We start from the raw sequence: 20,685 nt of genomic DNA, 5'->3' as shown, positions 1-20,685 counted from the left end.
GGAGGACAGGTCAGTACCTAACAGATGGGGACAGGTCAGTACCTAACAGAGGAGAACAGCCCAGTACCTAACAGATGGGGACAGGTCAGTACCTAACAGATGGGGACAGGTCAGTACCTAACAGATGGGGACAGGTCAGTACCTAACAGATGGGGACAGGACAGTACCTAACAGATGGGGACAGGTCAGTACCTAACAGATGGGGACAGGTCAGTACCTAACAGAGGAGGACAGGTCAGTATCTAACCGATGGGGACAGGTCAGTACCTAACAGATGGGGACAGGTCAGTACCTAACAGAGGAGGACAGGTCAGTACCTAACAGAGGAGGACAGGTCAGTACCTAACAGAGGAGGACAGGTCAGTACCTAACAGAGGAGGACAGGTCAGTACCTAACAGAGGAGGACAGGTCAGTACCTAACAGAGGAGGACAGGTCAGTACCTAACAGATGGGGACAGGTCAGTACCTAACAGATGGGGACAGGTCAGTACCTAACAGATGGGGACAGGTCAGTACCTAACAGATGGGGACAGGTCAGTACCTAACAGATGGGGACAGGTCAGTACCTAACAGATGGGGACAGGACAGTACCTAACAGATGGGGGACAGGTCAGTACCTAACAGATGGGGACAGGTCAGTACCCTAACAGATGGGGACAGGTCAGTACCTAACAGATGGGGACAGGACAGTACCTAACAGATGGGGACAGGTCAGTACCTAACAGATGGGGACAGCCCAGTACCTAACAGATGGGGACAGGTCAGTACCTAACTAACATGGGGACAGGTCAGTACTAGAGGAGGACAGGCCAGTACCTAACAGAGGAGGACAGGCCAGTACCTAACAGGAGGACAGGCCAGTACCTAACAGGAGGACAGGCCAGTACCTAACAGAGGAGGACAGGACAGGTATCGATTCACCTTCAGAGAGAACAGCCCAGTACCTAACAGATGGGGACAGGACAGGTATCGATTCACCTTCAGAGAGAACAGCCCAGTACCTAACAGATGGGGACAGGTCAGTACCTAACAGATGGGGACAGGACAGGTATCGATTCACCTTCAGAGAGAACAGCCCAGTACCTAACAGATGGGGACAGGTCAGTACCTAACAGATGGGGACAGGACAGGTATCGATTCACCTTCAGAGAGAACAGCCCAGTACCTAACAGATGGGGACAGGCCAGTACCTAACAGAGGAGGACAGGCCAGTACCTAACAGAGGAGGACAGGCCAGTACCTAACAGATGGGGACAGGACAGTACCTAACAGAGGAGGACAGGACAGTACCTAACAGATGGGGACAGGTCAGTACCTAACAGAGGAGGACAGGACAGTACCTAACAGATGGGGACAGGACAGTACCTAACAGAGGAGGACAGGACAGTACCTAACAGATGGGGACAGGACAGTACCTAACAGATGGGGACAGGCCAGTACCTAACAGAGGAGGACAGGCCAGTACCTAACAGAGGAGGACAGGCCAGTACCTAACAGATGGGGACAGGACAGTACCTAACAGAGGAGGACAGGCCAGTACCTAACAGATGGGGACAGGACAGTACCTAACAGAGGAGGACAGGACAGTACCTAACAGATGGGGACAGGTCAGTACCTAACAGAGGAGGACAGGACAGTACCTAACAGATGGGGACAGGACAGTACCTAACAGAGGAGGACAGGACAGTACCTAACAGATGGGGACAGGTCAGTACCTAACAGATGGGGACAGGACAGTACCTAACAGATGGGGACAGGTCAGTACCTAACAGATGGGGACAGGACAGTACCTAACAGAGGAGGACAGGTCAGTACCTAACAGATGGGGACAGGTCAGTACCTAACAGAGGAGGACAGGTCAGTACCTAACAGATGGGGACAGGACAGTACCTAACAGATGGGGACAGGTCAGTACCTAACAGATGGGGACAGGTCAGTACCTAACAGATGGGGACAGGTCAGTACCTAACAGATGGGGACAGGCCAGTACCTAACAGATGGGGACAGGTCAGTACCTAACAGATGGGGACAGGCCAGTACCTAACAGATGGGGACAGGTCAGTACCTAACAGATGGGGACAGGTCAGTACCTAACAGATGGGGACAGGCCAGTACCTAACAGATGGGGACAGGTCAGTACCTAACAGATGGGGACAGGTCAGTACCTAACAGATGGGGACAGGACAGTACCTAACAGAGGAGGACAGGTCAGTACCTAACAGAGGAGGACAGGTCAGTACCTAACAGAGGAGGACAGGTCAGTACCTAACAGATGGGGACAGGACAGTACCTAACAGAGGAGGACAGGCCAGTACCTAACAGATGGGGACAGGACAGTACCTAACAGAGGAGGACAGGCCAGTACCTAACAGAGGAGGACAGGACAGTACCTAACAGAGGAGGACAGGTCAGTACCTAACAGAGGAGGACAGGCCAGTACCTAACAGATGGGGACAGGACAGTACCTAACAGAGGAGGACAGGTCAGTACCTAACAGATGGGGACAGGACAGTACCTAACAGATGGGGACAGGTCAGTACCTAACAGATGGGGACAGGACAGTACCTAACAGATGGGGACAGGACAGTACCTAACAGATGGGGACAGGACAGTACCTAACAGAGGAGGACAGGTCAGTACCTAACAGATGGGGAAAGGACAGTACCTAACAGATGGGGACAGGTCAGTACCTAACAGAGGAGGACAGGACAGTACCTAACAGATGGGGACAGCCCAGTACCTAACAGATGGGGACAGCCCAGTACCTAACAGATGGGGACAGCCCAGTACCTAACAGATGGGGACAGCCCAGTACCTAACAGATGGGGACAGCCAGTACCTAACAGATAGGGACAGGTCAGTACCTAACAGATGGGGACAGGCCAGTACCTAACAGATGGGGACAGCCCAGTACCTAACAGATGGGGACAGGACAGTACCTAACAGATGGGGACAGGACAGTACCTAACAGAGGAGGACAGGCCAGTATCTAACAGATGGGGACAGGTCAGTACCTAACAGATGGGGACAGTTCAGTACCTAACAGATGGGGACAGGCCAGTACCTAACAGATGGGGACAGGACAGTACCTAACAGATGGGGACAGGTCAGTACCTAACAGATGGGGACAGGTCAGTACCTAACAGAGGAGGACAGGTCAGTACCTAACAGATGGGGACAGGTCAGTACCTAACAGAGGAGGACAGGTCAGTACCTAACAGATGGGGACAGGTCAGTACCTAACAGAGGAGAACAGCCCAGTACCTAACAGATGGGGACAGGTCAGTACCTAACAGATGGGGACAGGTCAGTACCTAACAGATGGGGACAGGTCAGTACCTAACAGATGGGGACAGGACAGTACCTAACAGATGGGGACAGGTCAGTACCTAACAGATGGGGACAGGTCAGTACCTAACAGAGGAGGACAGGTCAGTATCTAACAGATGGGGACAGGTCAGTACCTAACAGATGGGGACAGGTCAGTACCTAACAGAGGAGGACAGGTCAGTACCTAACAGAGGAGGACAGGTCAGTACCTAACAGAGGAGGACAGGTCAGTACCTAACAGAGGAGGACAGGTCAGTACCTAACAGAGGAGGACAGGTCAGTACCTAAAGGGGAGGACAGGTCAGTACCTAACAGATGGGGACAGGTCAGTACCTAACAGATGGGGACAGGTCAGTACCTAACAGAGGAGGACAGGTCAGTACCTAACAGATGGGGACAGGTCAGTACCTAACAGATGGGGACAGGTCAGTACCTAACAGATGGGGACAGGACAGTACCTAACAGATGGGGACAGGTCAGTACCTAACAGAGGAGGACAGGTCAGTACCTAACAGATGGGGACAGGTCAGTACCTAACAGATGGGGACAGGTCAGTACCTAACAGAGGAGGACAGGTCAGTACCTAACAGATGGGGACAGGTCAGTACCTAACAGATGGGGACAGGTCAGTACCTAACAGATGGGGACAGGTCAGTACCTAACAGATGGGGACAGGCCAGTACCTAACAGATGGGGACAGGTCAGTACCTAACAGATGGGGACAGGTCAGTACCTAACAGATGGGGACAGGTCAGTACCTAACAGAGGAGGACAGGTCAGTACCTAACAGATGGGGACAGGTCAGTACCTAACAGAGGAGGACAGGTCAGTACCTAACAGATGGGGACAGGTCAGTACCTAACAGAGGAGAACAGCCCAGTACCTAACAGATGGGGACAGGTCAGTACCTAACAGATGGGGACAGGTCAGTACCTAACAGATGGGGACAGGTCAGTACCTAATAGATGGGGACAGGACAGTACCTAACAGATGGGGACAGGTCAGTACCTAACAGATGGGGACAGGTCAGTACCTAACAGAGGAGGACAGGTCAGTATCTAACAGATGGGGACAGGTCAGTACCTAACAGATGGGGACAGGTCAGTACCTAACAGAGGAGGACAGGTCAGTACCTAACAGAGGAGGACAGGTCAGTACCTAACAGAGGAGGACAGGTCAGTACCTAACAGAGGAGGACAGGTCAGTACCTAACAGAGGAGGACAGGTCAGTACCTAACAGAGGAGGACAGGTCAGTACCTAACAGATGGGGACAGGTCAGTACCTAACAGATGGGGACAGGTCAGTACCTAACAGAGGAGGACAGGTCAGTACCTAACAGATGGGGACAGGTCAGTACCTAACAGATGGGGACAGGTCAGTACCTAACAGATGGGGACAGGACAGTACCTAACAGATGGGGACAGGTCAGTACCTAACAGAGGAGGACAGGTCAGTACCTAACAGATGGGGACAGGTCAGTACCTAACAGATGGGGACAGGTCAGTACCTAACAGAGGAGGACAGGTCAGTACCTAACAGATGGGGACAGGTCAGTACCTAACAGATGGGGACAGGTCAGTACCTAACAGATGGGGACAGGACAGTACCTAACAGATGGGGACAGGTCAGTACCTAACAGAGGAGGACAGGTCAGTACCTAACAGATGGGGACAGGACAGTACCTAACAGATGGGGACAGGTCAGTACCTAACAGAGGAGGACAGGACAGTACCTAACAGATGGGGACAGCCCAGTACCTAACAGATGGGGACAGCCCAGTACCTAACAGATGGGGACAGCCCAGTACCTAACAGATGGGGACAGCCCAGTACCTAACAGATGGGGACAGCCCAGTACCTAACAGATGGGGACAGGTCAGTACCTAACAGATGGGGACAGGCCAGTACCTAACAGATGGGGACAGCCCAGTACCTAACAGATGGGGACAGGACAGTACCTAACAGATGGGGACAGGACAGTACCTAACAGAGGAGGACAGGCCAGTATCTAACAGATGGGGACAGGTCAGTACCTAACAGATGGGGACAGGTCAGTACCTAACAGATGGGGACAGGCCAGTACCTAACAGATGGGGACAGGTCAGTACCTAACAGATGGGGACAGGTCAGTACCTAACAGATGGGGACAGGTCAGTACCTAACAGAGGAGGACAGGTCAGTACCTAACAGATGGGGACAGGTCAGTACCTAACAGAGGAGGACAGGTCAGTACCTAACAGATGGGGACAGGTCAGTACCTAACAGAGGAGAACAGCCCAGTACCTAACAGATGGGGACAGGTCAGTACCTAACAGATGGGGACAGGTCAGTACCTAACAGATGGGGACAGGTCAGTACCTAACAGATGGGGACAGGACAGTACCTAACAGATGGGGACAGGTCAGTACCTAACAGATGGGGACAGGTCAGTACCTAACAGAGGAGGACAGGTCAGTATCTAACAGATGGGGACAGGTCAGTACCTAACAGATGGGGACAGGTCAGTACCTAACAGAGGAGGACAGGTCAGTACCTAACAGAGGAGGACAGGTCAGTACCTAACAGAGGAGGACAGGTCAGTACCTAACAGAGGAGGACAGGTCAGTACCTAACAGAGGAGGACAGGTCAGTACCTAACAGAGGAGGACAGGTCAGTACCTAACAGATGGGGACAGGTCAGTACCTAACAGATGGGGACAGGTCAGTACCTAACAGATGGGGACAGGTCAGTACCTAACAGATGGGGACAGGTCAGTACCTAACAGATGGGGACAGGTCAGTACCTAACAGATGGGGACAGGACAGTACCTAACAGATGGGGACAGGTCAGTACCTAACAGATGGGGACAGGTCAGTACCTAACAGATGGGGACAGGTCAGTACCTAACAGATGGGGACAGGACAGTACCTAACAGATGGGGACAGGTCAGTACCTAACAGATGGGGACAGCCCAGTACCTAACAGATGGGGACAGGTCAGTACCTAACAGATGGGGACAGGTCAGTACCTAACAGAGGAGGACAGGACAGGTATCGATTCACCTTCAGTGAGTCTGAGAAGAATCAAATACATGTATAAAGAATTGGACCAATGGCAGGATTTGATGTACGTACTCTACTTCCTTTATTTTGATACAAATCACTTATTAAATACCTGTTCATTCAAATTTTACAGGCACAAATCTTAGACCGGGATTCAAAGAATGGCATATTAAAGCACAGTAACAGACTATTATGGGTAATTTACGCTTGCGCAGCGTTTTCCACGAAAGCGATCTCTGCGAATGTTGGGGGAAATAGCCTTTAAAATATGAATTGTCAGCAGCATAGTGCCCTGTGCAATAGCAGATTGGATTGAATGCTGGCCTTATTCTTTGATAAAGATCAACTGAAAATATGTATATTATCTTAGTAAGTAAGGATACAGTCCCGGCCAGGGAACAGAATTTTGTGACGCACCATTTCTCCCATAATGCACCCCACCGACCATATATCCACTGCAGGTACAGAGACAGAGAGTGAGAGATAAGTCAGAGGTTAGCATTAGAAAAGAAAACCGTAGGCTCTTTCTCAGTTCCTCTTTCCCAGCATCCTTTCTCCTCGCCTCTTTATCAAAACGTATTAGACGTGAAGATCCAAGGTCCCTCCCCTCTGAACCCTCCCCTCGGAACCCTCCCCTAGGTCCCTCCCCTCGGAACCCTCCCCTAGGACCCTCCCCTCGGTCCCTCCCCTCGGTCGCTCCCCTCGGAACCCTCCCCTAGGTCCCTCCCCTAGGTCCCTCCCCTCGAACCATCCCCTATGTCCCTTCCCTCGGAACCCTCCCTTAGGTCGCCCCCTTAGAACCCTCCTCTAGGTCCCTCCCCTCAGAACCCTCCCCTGGGTCCCTCCCCTCAGAACCCTCCCCTAGGTCCCTCCCCTCAGAACCCTCCCCTAGGTCCCTCCCCTCAGAACCCTCCCCTAGGTCCCTCCCCTCAGAACCCTCCCCTATGTCCCTCCCCTTGTACCATCCCCTATGTCCCTCCCCTCGGAACCCTCCCTTAGGTCCCTTCCCTCGGAACCCTCCCTTAGGTCGCCCGCTTAGAACCCTCCTCTAGGTCCCTCCCCACGGAACCCTCCCCTAGGTCCATCACCTCGGAACCCTCCCCTAGGTCCCTCCCCTCGGACCATCCCCTATGTCCCTTCCCTCTGAACCCTCCCTTAGGTCGCCCCCTCAGAACCCTCCTCTGGGTCCCTCCCCACGGAACCCTCCCCTCGGAACCCTCCCTTAGGTCGCCCCCTCAGAACCCTACACTAGGTCCCTCCCCTTGGAACCCTCCCCTTGGAACCCTCCCCTAGGTCCCTCCCCTAGGTCCCTCCCCTTGGAACCCTCAAGTTCTCCTCCAATGCGTTTTGAGAAGGTGGCAAGGATAGGATACATCAAATATGTGAGAAATCAAGGAAAGAGGAATTGAGAAAGAGATGTTGTTGACAGAGAGCGTGGGAAACAGAGAGTGATTTGAAAGAGGCGGTTGGTTATTCAGACTATAATTAGTCAGAGACGTAGCACGCAGACAAATTACTATTCCATTAATGAAGAGAGAGAGAGAAGAAGCCAGTCTCCTGGGGTTTGGCTGATGGCAGGAAATCCATGGCCTCACCTCCCGGCCTCTCACCCTACAGGCCTCCGTCTAGTAGTGTATTCATGAGTGTAGAGCCAAGGTTACCCACTCACCACTGCTTGTGGTTTATGTAAGCATGTATTTACTCCATGATGTGGAGAGGCTGTCAGAGGCCCCTGCTGTCTACAGACCACTGACTGTAGACGTATTCTGACTTAAGGTCATAAAGAAGAGGTTACACTACCACACCTGAGGAGTCCGTGGGTTAGTTAAAGTATTAGAACACATCTTAAAGTATTAGAACACATCTTAAAGTATTAGAACACATCTTAAAGTAATTAGATTAGAACACATCTTAAAGTATTAGAACACATCTTAAAGTATTAGAACACATCTTAAAGTATTAGAACACATCTTAAAGTATTAGAACACATCTTAAAGTATTAGAACACATCTTAAAGTATTAGAACACATCTTAAAGTATTAGAACACATCTTAAAGTATTAGAACACATCCCAGCAGTAGCATGTTAGTGTCAGAACACCAGAACCTCCTCTAGAACCTTTCTTACCGTTCTCTTTGTACCCCATGCCCAGGATGACCTCTGGGGCTCTGTAGTACCGCGTCACCACATACGGGGTCATCATGAAACTGGTGCCTGCAGTCCTAGCCAAGCCAAAGTCCAGGATCTTCAGAGTACAATCAGATTTCACCACTATATTGCTAGGTTTCAGGTCCTTTGGGGAAAGCAACAACAAGAGATGAGGGTTACTGAGGTAAAACTTTAACAGGTGGTGCTAGCTACTATAGTATGTTTAAATGTCCACAGATGGCATATCCCAGCAGGCAGAAGCAGTTGCAATGATGTCATTTCCATCAGCTTTGCCCACTGGGTTATAAGCAGTGTAATGTTCAGCATGATTAAAGTCCTGTTTCATATGTGAAAAAGGACATAGAAAAATAATTACATTCCTTTTTCTCCACAATTTGATATTGTGACATCCAATTGGTAGTTACAGTCTTGTCCCACCGCTGCAACTCCCCTACGGACTCGGGAGAGGTGAAGGTTGAGAGCCATGTGTCCTCAGAAACACAACCCAGCCAAGACACACTGCTTCTTGACACACTGCTCGCTTAACCCGGAAGCCAGCCACACACACAGAGAGGCCATCTCGCCCTGTGAATGATGCCAGCGGAGTGCAGGTGTTTGATTCCACACACACACACACACACACACACACACACACACACACACACACACACACACACACACACACACACACACACACACACACACACACACACACACACACACACACACACACACACACACACACACACACAGAGAGAGAGAGGCCATCTCACCCTGTGAATGATGCCAGCGGAGTGCAGGTGTTTGATTCCACACAGCATCTGGTAGAGCAGGTAAGACATTCTCTCATGGTCCAGCTCCATCTGGATCACTTGGCACAGGTTGGCATCCATCAGCTCCATGCACAGGTACCTGACAGAGTGACACTGTTAGTAAGAAGAGACGTGGGCTACCGTGGTGATGGATCTACTTCGGGCCAGACAGATCTAAAAGTTAGTGCTCCAAAACAGATAGACATGTTTTCACAACTAGTAGTAAACACCCTGAGTTGGCATTTGAATATGGCGGGAAAGTAGTGAAATAATATCCAGAATGAAGAAGAGGTCTGAGGCCTACACGACCTTTAAACCCAAGAGGCTCTAGTTTAATCTATCATTCTGCCTCTCACTCCTTTCTCTTCTACTCCTCCGTCTCATCACAATGGACACCACTGTGCAGTGCCAGAGCATCAATGGGATTCTACATGGTCTTTGTATGAAGGCCGGGGCTGCGAATACAGAGTTTCCCTTCTGGAAACCCTTTTCTCTAAGATAAACATCTGGATCACTTTTCTGCACAAGCGTGTCTTTACTCAGCCTCTTATTTAATTGACCCGTTATATAACTAGACAAGTCAGTTAAGAACAAATTCTTCTACCTCCCCCCCGGCCAAACCCTCCCCTAACTCAGATGAGACTGGGCCAATTGTGCCCCACCACTATGGGTGGTCCCGATCACGGCCAGTTGTGACACAGTCTGGGAACGAACCAGGATCTGTCCTGATGCCTCTAGCACTGCAATGCGGTGCCTTAGACCGCTGCGCCACTCACTCAGGAGACCCTTCTGAACCATGGTGATGTAGCCGGTGTCTCAGCCTCATATTTCTGAACAGCTAAAATAAAAACATTCAAGGCTATTATGAAGGCTAGAACCTTCTCTGTCTGTTGTAATGGATATTGCAGTGGCACAAGCAGAATGCAGGCCCTTACACGTTGCATTGGAGCAAAAACAATCATCTTTTTATTTGTGATGATGTAGGCTACTCTTTATAGTTGCTGCCATATCGTAGCCAGAGTTGCTGAAAAATAGCACTACTACTTTGACTGTCTGCCTCCTGCTTAGCCAATGTTTGCAATGATAATTAAAAAACAACTTTAATCGCTAATTAGGCTACGTTGCGTGTCTGTGTCTTGCTTGTGTTTGATACGCTGCCTACATACTTGTGCGTAACTCCTCATTGAGTTTTGCTTTGGGAGTTCGTACGAACATGTTGATCAGTTCTTCTGTGTACAACATGAAGTTCGTAGGCTACACCAGACAATGGCGTTCATTGCTGAACAAGGAGGGGGCAACAGCTACATTAAAACAATCTGACAGCACAAACAACCTGTATATTTAGACACGAAAAATCCGGTTTCCGGAATATCCAGAACCGCAGCCACTCCATTGATTCATGGAAGTCATCGTGTTCGTTACCATATTTTTTTCCATCTCATCTCAATGTCCTGGTGTGACCGGTGTGAAATGACTAGCTGGTTAGCGTTGCGCGCTTGTAGCGTTTCAAACGGTGTCGTCACTCGCTCGGAGACCTTGAAGTAGTTGTTTCCCTTCCTCTGATCTTCAAGCTTTTGTGATGCGATCGGTAACGATGCTTCTTGGGAGGTGATGTGTTCAGAGGGTGCCCCTGGTTCAAGCCCAGCTCGGGGTAAGGAGAGGGACGGAAGCAACAGTGTTCCACTGACACACTCAATTGATGGAACTGGAAAGTGTATTTGCCCACTTTACAGTATATATATATATATATATAATTTGTTTATATATATGACGTATTTTGAGGTAGTATAACAAAATCATTTACTTATATATATATATATATATATATGTATATATATATATAAACAAATTATTTTGTTTTTACTTTGCAATAAATTTAATGTAATTACCTAGAATTCTACATGTATTCATACATTTCAGATTCATAAAATCAGATTTGAATTACCTACCAGACTAATAGACGGGGATATAGTGAAGATAAACTGCTTCAGACGAGCATGGTGCAATCCATTTACTGCAGTATCAGCAGTCTACAAATTCATTCATCGGTCAGTACAAAGAGAGGCAGAATCCGAAGGCTTCACATTACACTTCACTACCACCTTCACAGACTTCAGTCTCACTGCTTCTTTCATCTTCATTCATCAGTCAGTACAAAGAGAGACAGAACCCGAATGCTTCACATTACACTTCTCTACCACCTTCACAGACTTCAGTCTCACTGCTTCTTTCATCTTCATTCATCAGTCAGTACAAAGAGAGACAGAACCCGAAGGCTTCACATTACACTTCACTACCACCTTCACAGACTTCAGTCTCACTGCTTCTTGCATCTTCATTCATCAGTCAGTACAAAGAGAGACAGAACCCGAATGCTTCACATTACACTTCTCTACCACCTTCACAGACTTCAGTCTCACTGCTTCTTTCATCTTCATTCATCAGTCAGTACAAAGAGAGACAGAACCCGATGGCTTCACATTACACTTCACTACCACCTTCACAGACTTCAGTCTCACTGCTTCTTTTCTCCAAACGAATAAGTCTTGAAGGTACGTAACACTTGTGCTTGTCTGTTGTTAAATCAGAGTAATACGTCACATTAAAAGTCAGATTAAGTGAAAATATAGGTTTTCCCTGCATTCTCTCTGAGTGATCTCACAATTGTTCATTTTTCCTCTGAAAGTTTATTGGCACTTACACATCCTGGAAGTCTTCTAATGATTTCTGTGGTGTGAAAACATTTAATAAACTGATGATCTGAAAGAGAGGGACAAACAGAGAGAGTCTCAGGTTAACGTTCCAGTCTAGGTACAGTAAGCTACAACATTAACAGCTATTTACATTTCAAATTCTTGTGTCTTCAGCCATATTTGTTTTATATATAGCTTCACAATGATGCAGCGCCACACTGCAGTGACTGGGAGGTTCAAGTAAAAAGGGAATTCCTATGGACAAAGGCAAAATAAAAACAAAGGCCAAAATCCTGACTGGTTGCATCACTTCCTGGTACGGAAAATTGCTCGGCCTCCGACCGCAATGCACTAAAAAGGGTAGTGCGTACGGCCCAGTACATCACTGGGGCTAAGCTGCCTGCCATCCAGGATCTCTACACCGGGCAGTGTCAGAGAAAGGCCCTAAAAAAATTGTCAAATACCCCAGCCACCCCAGTCATAGACTGTTCTCTCTACTACTGCATGGCAAGCGGTACCGGAGTGCCAAGTCTAGGACAAAAAGGCTTCCCAACAGTTTTTACCCCCAAGCCATAAGACTCCTGAACCAGGTAATCAAATGGCTACCCAGACTATTTGCATTGTGCCCCCCCCAACCCCTCTTTTACATTGCTGCTACTCTCTGTTTATTATATATGCATAGTCACTTTAACTATACATTCATGTATATACTACCTCAATTGGCACATTGGCTAACCGGGATATCTGCATTGTGTCCCACCCACCACTCCCCAACCCCTCTTTTACGCTACTGCTACTCTCTGTTTATCATATATGCATAGTCACTTTAACCATATCTACATGTACATACTACCTCAATCAGCCTGACTAACCGGTGTCTGTATGTAGCCTCGCTACTGTTATAGCCTCACTACTGAATATAGCCTCACTACTGTATATAGCCTCTCTACTGTATATAGCCTCTCTACTGTATATAGCCTCTCTACTGTATATAGCCTGTCTTTTTACTGTTGTTTTATTTCTTTACTTACCTATTGTTTCCCTAATACCTTTTACACTATTGGTTAGAGCCTGTAAGTAAGCATTTCACTGTATGTTGTATTCGGCGCACGTGACAAATAAACTTTGATTTGATTTTAATAACACGACCACACACACACACAGACACAATCAAGCATGCACACGCACACACACACACACACACACACACACACACACACACACACACACACACACACACACACACACACACACACACACACACACACACACACACACACACACACACACACATATATTGTTACTTGCTTAAACGAGACATAACATTGTAACTCACGTTTTTGTGATTGACACATTTCATGAGCACCAGTTCCCTGTATGCCCTCTTGGCATGGGTCTGGTTCTGAAAGGGTCTGCTGAGCTTCTTGATGGCCACGTTCCTGTCGAGGACCGAATCGGACCCGGCACTGCAGAGAGCACAGCGGAAAACACAGGATTAGAACTATGTCGTTGTGAATCGCCATGCTCCAAGGGGTTTGTTTGTTCTACAGTAGCTGTTCTATTTGTATGTGAGAAAACAGGTAAACTACAGTAAGAAAACCGGTCATCTACAGTAAGAAAACAGGTAATCTACAGTAAGAAAACAGGTCATCTACAGTAAGAAAACAGGTGATCTACAGTAAGAAAACAGGTCATCTACAGTAAGAAAACAGGTAATCTACAGTAAGAAAACAGGTCATCTACAGTAAGAAAACAGGTCATCTACAGTAAGAAAACAGGTGATCTACAGTAAGAAAACAGGTAATCTACAGTAAGAAAACAGGTAATCTACAGTAAGAAAACAGGTCATCTATAGTGAGAAAACAGGTCATCTACAGTAAGAAAACCGGTCATCTACAGTAAGAAAACAGGTCATCTACAGTAAGAAAACCGGTCATCTACAGTAAGAAAACAGGTCATCTACAGTAAGAAAACCAGTCATCTACGGTAAGAAAACAGGTCATCTACAGTAAGAAAACCGGTCATCTACAGTAAGAAAACAGGTCATCTACAGTAAGAAAACCGGTCATCTACAGTAAGAAAACAGGTCATCTACAGTAAGAAAACCGGTCATCTACAGTAAGAAAACAGGTAAACTACAGTAAGAAAACAGGTAATCTACAGTAAGAAAACAGGTCATCTACAGTAAGAAAACAGGTGATCTATAGTGAGAAAACAGGTGATCTACAGTAAGAAAACAGGTCATCTACAGTAAGAAAACAGGTCATCTACAGTAAGAAAACAGGTCATCTACAGTAAGAAAACAGGTGATCTACAGTAAGAAAACCGGTCATCTACAGTAAGAAAACAGGTCATCTACAGTAAGAAAACCGGTCATCTACAGTAAGAAAACAGGTAAACTACAGTAAGAAAACAGGTAATCTACAGTAAGAAAACAGGTCATCTACAGTAAGAAAACAGGTCATCTATAGTGAGAAAACAGGTCATCTACAGTAAGAAAACAGGTCATCTACAGTAAGAAAACAGGTCATCTATAGTGAGAAAACAGGTGATCTACAGTAAGAAAACAGGTGTTCTACAGTAAGAAAACAGGTCATCTACAGTAAGAAAACCGGTCATCTACAGTAAGAAAACAGGTGATCTATAGTGAGAAAACAGGTGATCTACAGTAAGAAAACAGGTGATCTACAGTAAGAAAACAGGTCATCTACAGTAAGAAAACAGGTCATCTACAGTAAGAAAACAGGTGATCTACAGTAAGAAAACCGGTCATCTACAGTAAGAAAACAGGTCATCTACAGTAAGAAAACCGGTCATCTACAGTAAGAAAACAGGTAAACTACAGTAAGAAAACAGGTAATCTACAGTAAGAAAACAGGTCATCTACAGTAAGAAAACAGGTCATCTATAGTGAGAAAACAGGTCATCTACAGTAAGAAAACAGGTCATCTACAGTAAGAAAACAGGTCATCTATAGTGAGAAAACAGGTGATCTACAGTAAGAAAACAGGTGTTCTACAGTAAGAAAACAGGTCATCTACAGTAAGAAAACCGGTCATCTACAGTAAGAAAACAGGTGATCTATAGTGAGAAAACAGGTGATCTACAGTAAGAAAACAGGTGATCTACAGTAAGAAAACAGGTCATCTACAGTAAGAAAACAGGTCATCTACAGTAAGAAAACAGGTGATCTACAGTAAGAAAACAGGTCATCTACAGTAAGAAAACAGGTCATCTACAGTAAGAAAACAGGTCATCTACAGTAAGAAAACAGGTCATCTACAGTAAGAAAACAGGTCATCTACAGTAAGAAAACAGGTAATCTATAGTAAGAAAACAGGTCATCTACAGTAAGAAAACAGGTGATCTATAGTGAGAAAACAGGTCATCTACAGTAAGAAAACAGGTGATCTATAGTGAGAAAACAGGTCATCTATAGTGAGAAAACCGGTCATCTACAGTAAGAAAACAGGTTATCTACAGTAAGAAAACAGGTAATCTACAGTAAGAAAACAGGTCATCTATAGTGAGAAAACAGGTCATCTGTAGTGAGAAAACAGGTCATCTACAGTAAGAAAACAGGTTATCTACAGTAAGAAAACAGGTAATCTACAGTAAGAAAACAGGTAATCTATAGTGAGAAAACAGGTCATCTGTAGTGAGAAAACAGGTCATCTACAGTAAGAAAACAGGTAAACTACAGTAAGAAAACAGGTCACCTACAGTAAGAAAACAGGTTATCTATAGTGAGAAAACAGGTAATCTACAGTGAGAAAACAGGTAATCTACAGTAAGAAAACAGGTCATCTATAGTGAGAAAACAGGTCATCTACAGTAAGAAAACAGGTCATCTACAGTAAGAAAACAGGTAATCTACAGTAAGAAAACAGGTCATCTACAGTAAGAAAACAGGTGATCTACAGTAAGAAAACAGGTCATCTACAGTAAGAAAACAGGTGATCTACAGTAAGAAAACAGGTCATCTACAGTAAGAAAACAGGTCATCTACAGTAAGAAAACAGGTCATCTACAGTAAGAAAACAGGTCATCTACAGTAAGAAAACAGGTCATCTACAGTAAGAAAACAGGTCATCTACAGTAAGAAAACAGGTAATCTACAGTAAGAAAACAGGTAATCTACAGTAAGAAAACAGGTATCTACAGTAAGAAAACAAGTCATCTACAGTAAGAGGGCCTCCCAAGTGGCACAGCGGTCTAAGGCACTGTGTCTCTACAGATCCTGGCTCAAATATAAACTGCTGCTAATCACTGCTGCTAATCACAAAATGACTGATACACTGTGTTCACAAAAGCGCTCAAAGAAAGGGCTAATTGCATGGCTTCGATTAGCAACATTGGTACAGGATGTTAAAAGTGGGCACATGGTGAGCTACTGGTCAGATTTGCCAGTGCCACATGTTAGTGGAGATTTGGATGTGAGATTGAGATTGGATATTGTCTACCATAACTGTGTTGAGAGGTCGCGTGTAGCCTGCACATATAGTAAACAATTACATGCATAGAAGCCATGCAATTAGCCCGAGGCATGTGCTCTATTAGCAACTGTGTGTTAAGTAAATATGGTAGTCTGCTAGCATTGTGACGACTGGTCTAATGTATGAATGAAGCCAGAGAGTTGATAGGTCACACGGGCATTTTTTTTTTTTTTTGGCATCTGGGCTAATTTACCCTTCTATTGCTCAGCATATCTTCTCACCAGTTATGATACAGTATGTAGAGGGATTATTAGGAAGGCTATAGTCTTCTTTTTGAAATGGCATTGAAATGAAATGGTAGGAGAACCCGTCACACACAGCTCTTTGAATTTATGGCCACACCAACACACACACACACACACACACACACACACACACACACACACACACACACACACACACACACACACACACACACACACACACACACACACACACACACACACACACACACACACACAGTCTTACACACACACACACATACACACACACACACACACACATACACACCAACATACACACACGCACACGCACACACACACACACACACACCAACACACACACACACACACACACACACACACACACACACACTAAGCGGTTGATGATTGATCATGCAGGTAGCAGAGCAGAGGAAGCTGCGGAGAAACCAGATTTAGACATTGAACATCATTTAACAGTTTAATTTCACGTCACACTGTTCATAGAAATCATTTATTATAATTTACCGGTTGTCGCCATTGTCCAGGGAAACGAGAATCGGGTTTGAGTGACAAATCTCTGAAATCTCAGTAACCCAGTTCCCGCTGTTAAAACCTAATCCAGAACAGAGGTAGGGTAGCCTAGTGGTTAGAGCGTTGGACTAGTAACCGAAAGGTTGCAAGTTCAAATCCCCAAGCTGACAAGGTACAAATCTGTTGTTCTGTCCCTGAACAGGCAGTTAACTCACTGTTCCTAGGCCATCATTGAAAAGAATAATATGTTCTTAACTGACTTGCCTAGTTAAATAAAGGTAAAAATGGTGGATGTAGAAATTGGTCTTTGATTTTGGTGATTTTACAATCATACATTCAGCTGCAACTCACTGCATCCCAAATGGCATCCTATTCCCTATACGCGAGTGTACAAAACATTAAGAACACCTGCTCTTTCCATGACATAGACTGACAAGGTGAATCCAGGTTAAAGCTATGATCCCTTATTGATGTCACTTGTTAAATCCACTTCAAATCAGTGTAGATGAAGGGGAGGAGACCGGTTAAAGAAGGATTTTTAAGCCTTGAGACAATTGAGACATGGATTGTGTATGTGTGCCATTCAGAGGGTGAATGGGGAAGACAAAATATTGGAATGCCTTTGAACGGGGTATGGTAGTAAGTGCCAGGCGCACCGGTTTGAGTCAAGGAGTGCAACGCGGCTGGGTTTTTCACGCTCAACAGTTTCCCATGTGTATCTAGAATGGTCCATCACCCAAAGAACATCCAGCCAACTTCACACCAACTGTAGGAAGCATTGGAGTCAACATGGGCCAGCATCCCTGTGGAATGTTTTCGACACCTTATAGAGTCCATGCCCCGACGAATTGAGGCTGTTCTGAGGGAAAAGGGGGGGAGGGGGTTGCAACCCAATATTAGGAAGATGTCCTTAATATTTTGTACACAGTGTATAATGCACTACATTTGACCAGAGCCTTATAAAGTAGTGCACTGTACATGCATAAGGTATAGGGTGCCAGTGGGGATACAGCCATGCTTTTCTGAGACAGGTTATTCAGTTCAGGATACAACCATGCTGTTCTGAGACAGGTTATTCAGTTGAGGATACAGCCATGCTGTTCTGAGACAGGTTATTCAGTGGGGATACAGCCATGCTTTTCTGAGACAGGTTATTCAGTTGAGGATACAACCATGCTGTTCTGAGACAGGTTATTCAGTTGAGGATACAACCATGCTGTTCTGAGACAGGTTATTCAGTTGAGGATACAGCCATGCTGTTCTGAGACAGGTTATTCAGTGGGGATACAGCCATGCTTTTCTGAGACAGATTATTCAGTTGAGGATACAACCATGCTGTTCTGAGACAGGTTATTCAGTTGAGGATACAACCATGCTGTTCTGAGACAGGTTATTCAGTTGAGGATACAACCATGCTGTTCTGAGACAGGCTATTCAGTGAGGATACAGCCATGCTGTTCTGAGACAGGCTATTCAGTGAGGATACAGCCATGCTGTTCTGAGACAGGTTATTCAGTGGGGATATGGCCATGCTGTTCAGGCTATTCAGCAGTAAACAATTGGCCCATTATAAAAAGCTGTTAGCTAGGTATACATTTCTATTACGGACATCTGTTGACTTTCACAGCCAGGTGGCATATTGACTTTCACAGCCAGGTGGCATATTGATTTTAACAGCCAGGTGGCATATTGATTTTAACAGCCAGGTGGCATATTAATTTTCACAGCCAGGTGGTGTATTGACTTTCACAGCCAGGTGGCATATTGACTTTCACAGCCAGGTGTCATATTGACTTTCACAGCCAAGTGGCATATTGACTTTCACTGCCAGGTGGCATATTGACTTTCACAGCCAGGTGGAATATTGAGAAAGCACAAAGCATGGCTGAGATCATTTAACACACACTACTGAGCTGACAAATCATTATTCCTAGATATCCTATGTGATGGGGAGTGTGTGTCTGTCTTTCTGTGTGTGTGTGTGTGTCTTTCATTTCCTTCAGACCTATTGGAAACCTATTGGCCTTTCTAAAGCACCCTCCGAGGTTTCGTAGTGGTGGAAGGACCAGGGTAGTGGTGGAAGGACCAGGGTAGTGGTGGAAGTACCAGGGTAGTGGTGGAAGGGCCAGGGTAGTGGTGGAAGGACCAGGGTAGCGGTGGAAGGACCAGGGTAGTGGTGGAAGGACCAGGGTAGTGGTGGAAGGACCAGGGTAGCGGTGGAAGGACCAGGGTAGTGGTGGAAGGGCCAGGGTAGTGGTGGAAGGACCAGGGTAGTGGTGGAAGCCCCAGGGTAGCGGTGGAAGGACCAGGGTAGCGGTGGAAGGACCAGGGTAGCGGTGGAAGGACCAGGGTAGCGGTGGAAGGACCAGGGTAGTGGTGGAAGGACCAGGGTAGTGGTGGAGACAGCTTTTTCCCCTCCTCAGATCCTGTGATTGTTATGCTGATGAATGATTCAGATTCACAGTCACAGTGTGAACTCTCATCTGGTGTCAACAGTCAGGTGATATCGCTGATACGTCATACAAAGACGGGCTATTCTCATAGATATACAATAATACATTGTGTTCTGTATTTAATCCTTTGAGTGTTATTTCATCCATTACGTCCTAGTCATCATTCACAGACAGCTGTTGTCTATGTGATGACAAGCAAAGAGGAGTTAGAGAGAGTGACGGATCATCTATGTGTGGACAGAGATGATCGGATATCAAATCATCTATGTGTGGACAGAGATGATCGGATATCAAATCATCTATGTGTGGACAGAGATGATCGGATATCAAATCAGAGCTCTGGTTTTAAAAGCATCTGTCAAGGGGCAAGAAGACTGCACTGCTATCTTCCCTGTCTATTTTCCACTGAAGAGCCACTGTCTGTGTCTGTTCTTACAGTGGCTCTTCCTTTAAAAGTTGCGTCGTACTGCAGCGCACCTTGCGGGTTGCCGCAGAATTATATGGCACGTTATTTGAGTGTCAGCCATTGTTGATATTAATGCTAGTTAGTGCTAGATAGACCACCAGAGGGCATTTTTGAGAAGCATTTGACTGTTTTTAATATTGGCTGTACGAGAGAATTTAAACCCTTTTTTTTGTAATAACATAGTTTATGGGATTGATTTTAAGAAATTTAGCTTAATTAGTTTGATTAATATTATGGTGTTTCTATCCAAGAAAAACAAAACCCTCAAAGATTCCATTAGGAAAATATGGCACTGTACAACGTGACCGGTGAAGAGCAAAATAATCTTGACATTTCCACACCATAACTGTATGCTAACCGATATCCAAACGGAGATTCAGTGAAAATAAAAACCAAGAACAGTTCCCATGCTTGTCTCAGAGCAGCGCAAAATGGTGCTGAAATAGTTGACCACACGCGGGTAACTATTGCTTCAAATCCTATTAAAACAATTGAATGACTTTGGGTGTT

At 46.0% G+C, this 20,685-nt stretch overlaps 1 protein-coding gene across 27 annotated transcripts in view; it reads right to left on the bottom strand.

The window, feature by feature from the left end:
• Positions 1-20,685, bottom strand: part of mapk10 (mitogen-activated protein kinase 10) — a 135,690-nt gene that overhangs the window by 55,823 nt on the left and 59,182 nt on the right. For 20 of the 27 annotated variants that reach the window (XM_031826101.1, XM_031826112.1, XM_031826116.1 and 17 more), the window contains 5 exons: positions 13,363-13,492; positions 12,035-12,093; positions 9,295-9,433; positions 8,501-8,666; positions 6,757-6,828 (listed from right to left, as the gene is read on the bottom strand). In XM_031826101.1, coding sequence (XP_031681961.1) covers positions 6,757-6,828; positions 8,501-8,666; positions 9,295-9,433; positions 12,035-12,093; positions 13,363-13,492 — 566 coding nt within the window. The remainder of the gene's footprint in view (positions 1-6,756; positions 6,829-8,500; positions 8,667-9,294; positions 9,434-12,034; positions 12,094-13,362; positions 13,493-20,685) is intronic. The other 7 variants (XM_031826110.1, XM_020484755.2, XM_020484757.2 and 4 more) reach the window with 1 other exon arrangement.

Source organism: Oncorhynchus kisutch, linkage group LG6 (genome assembly GCF_002021735.2).
Source record: "Oncorhynchus kisutch isolate 150728-3 linkage group LG6, Okis_V2, whole genome shotgun sequence".
Taxonomy (NCBI): Eukaryota; Metazoa; Chordata; class Actinopteri; order Salmoniformes; family Salmonidae; genus Oncorhynchus; species Oncorhynchus kisutch.
This window is presented reverse-complemented; position numbering and strand designations above follow the sequence as displayed.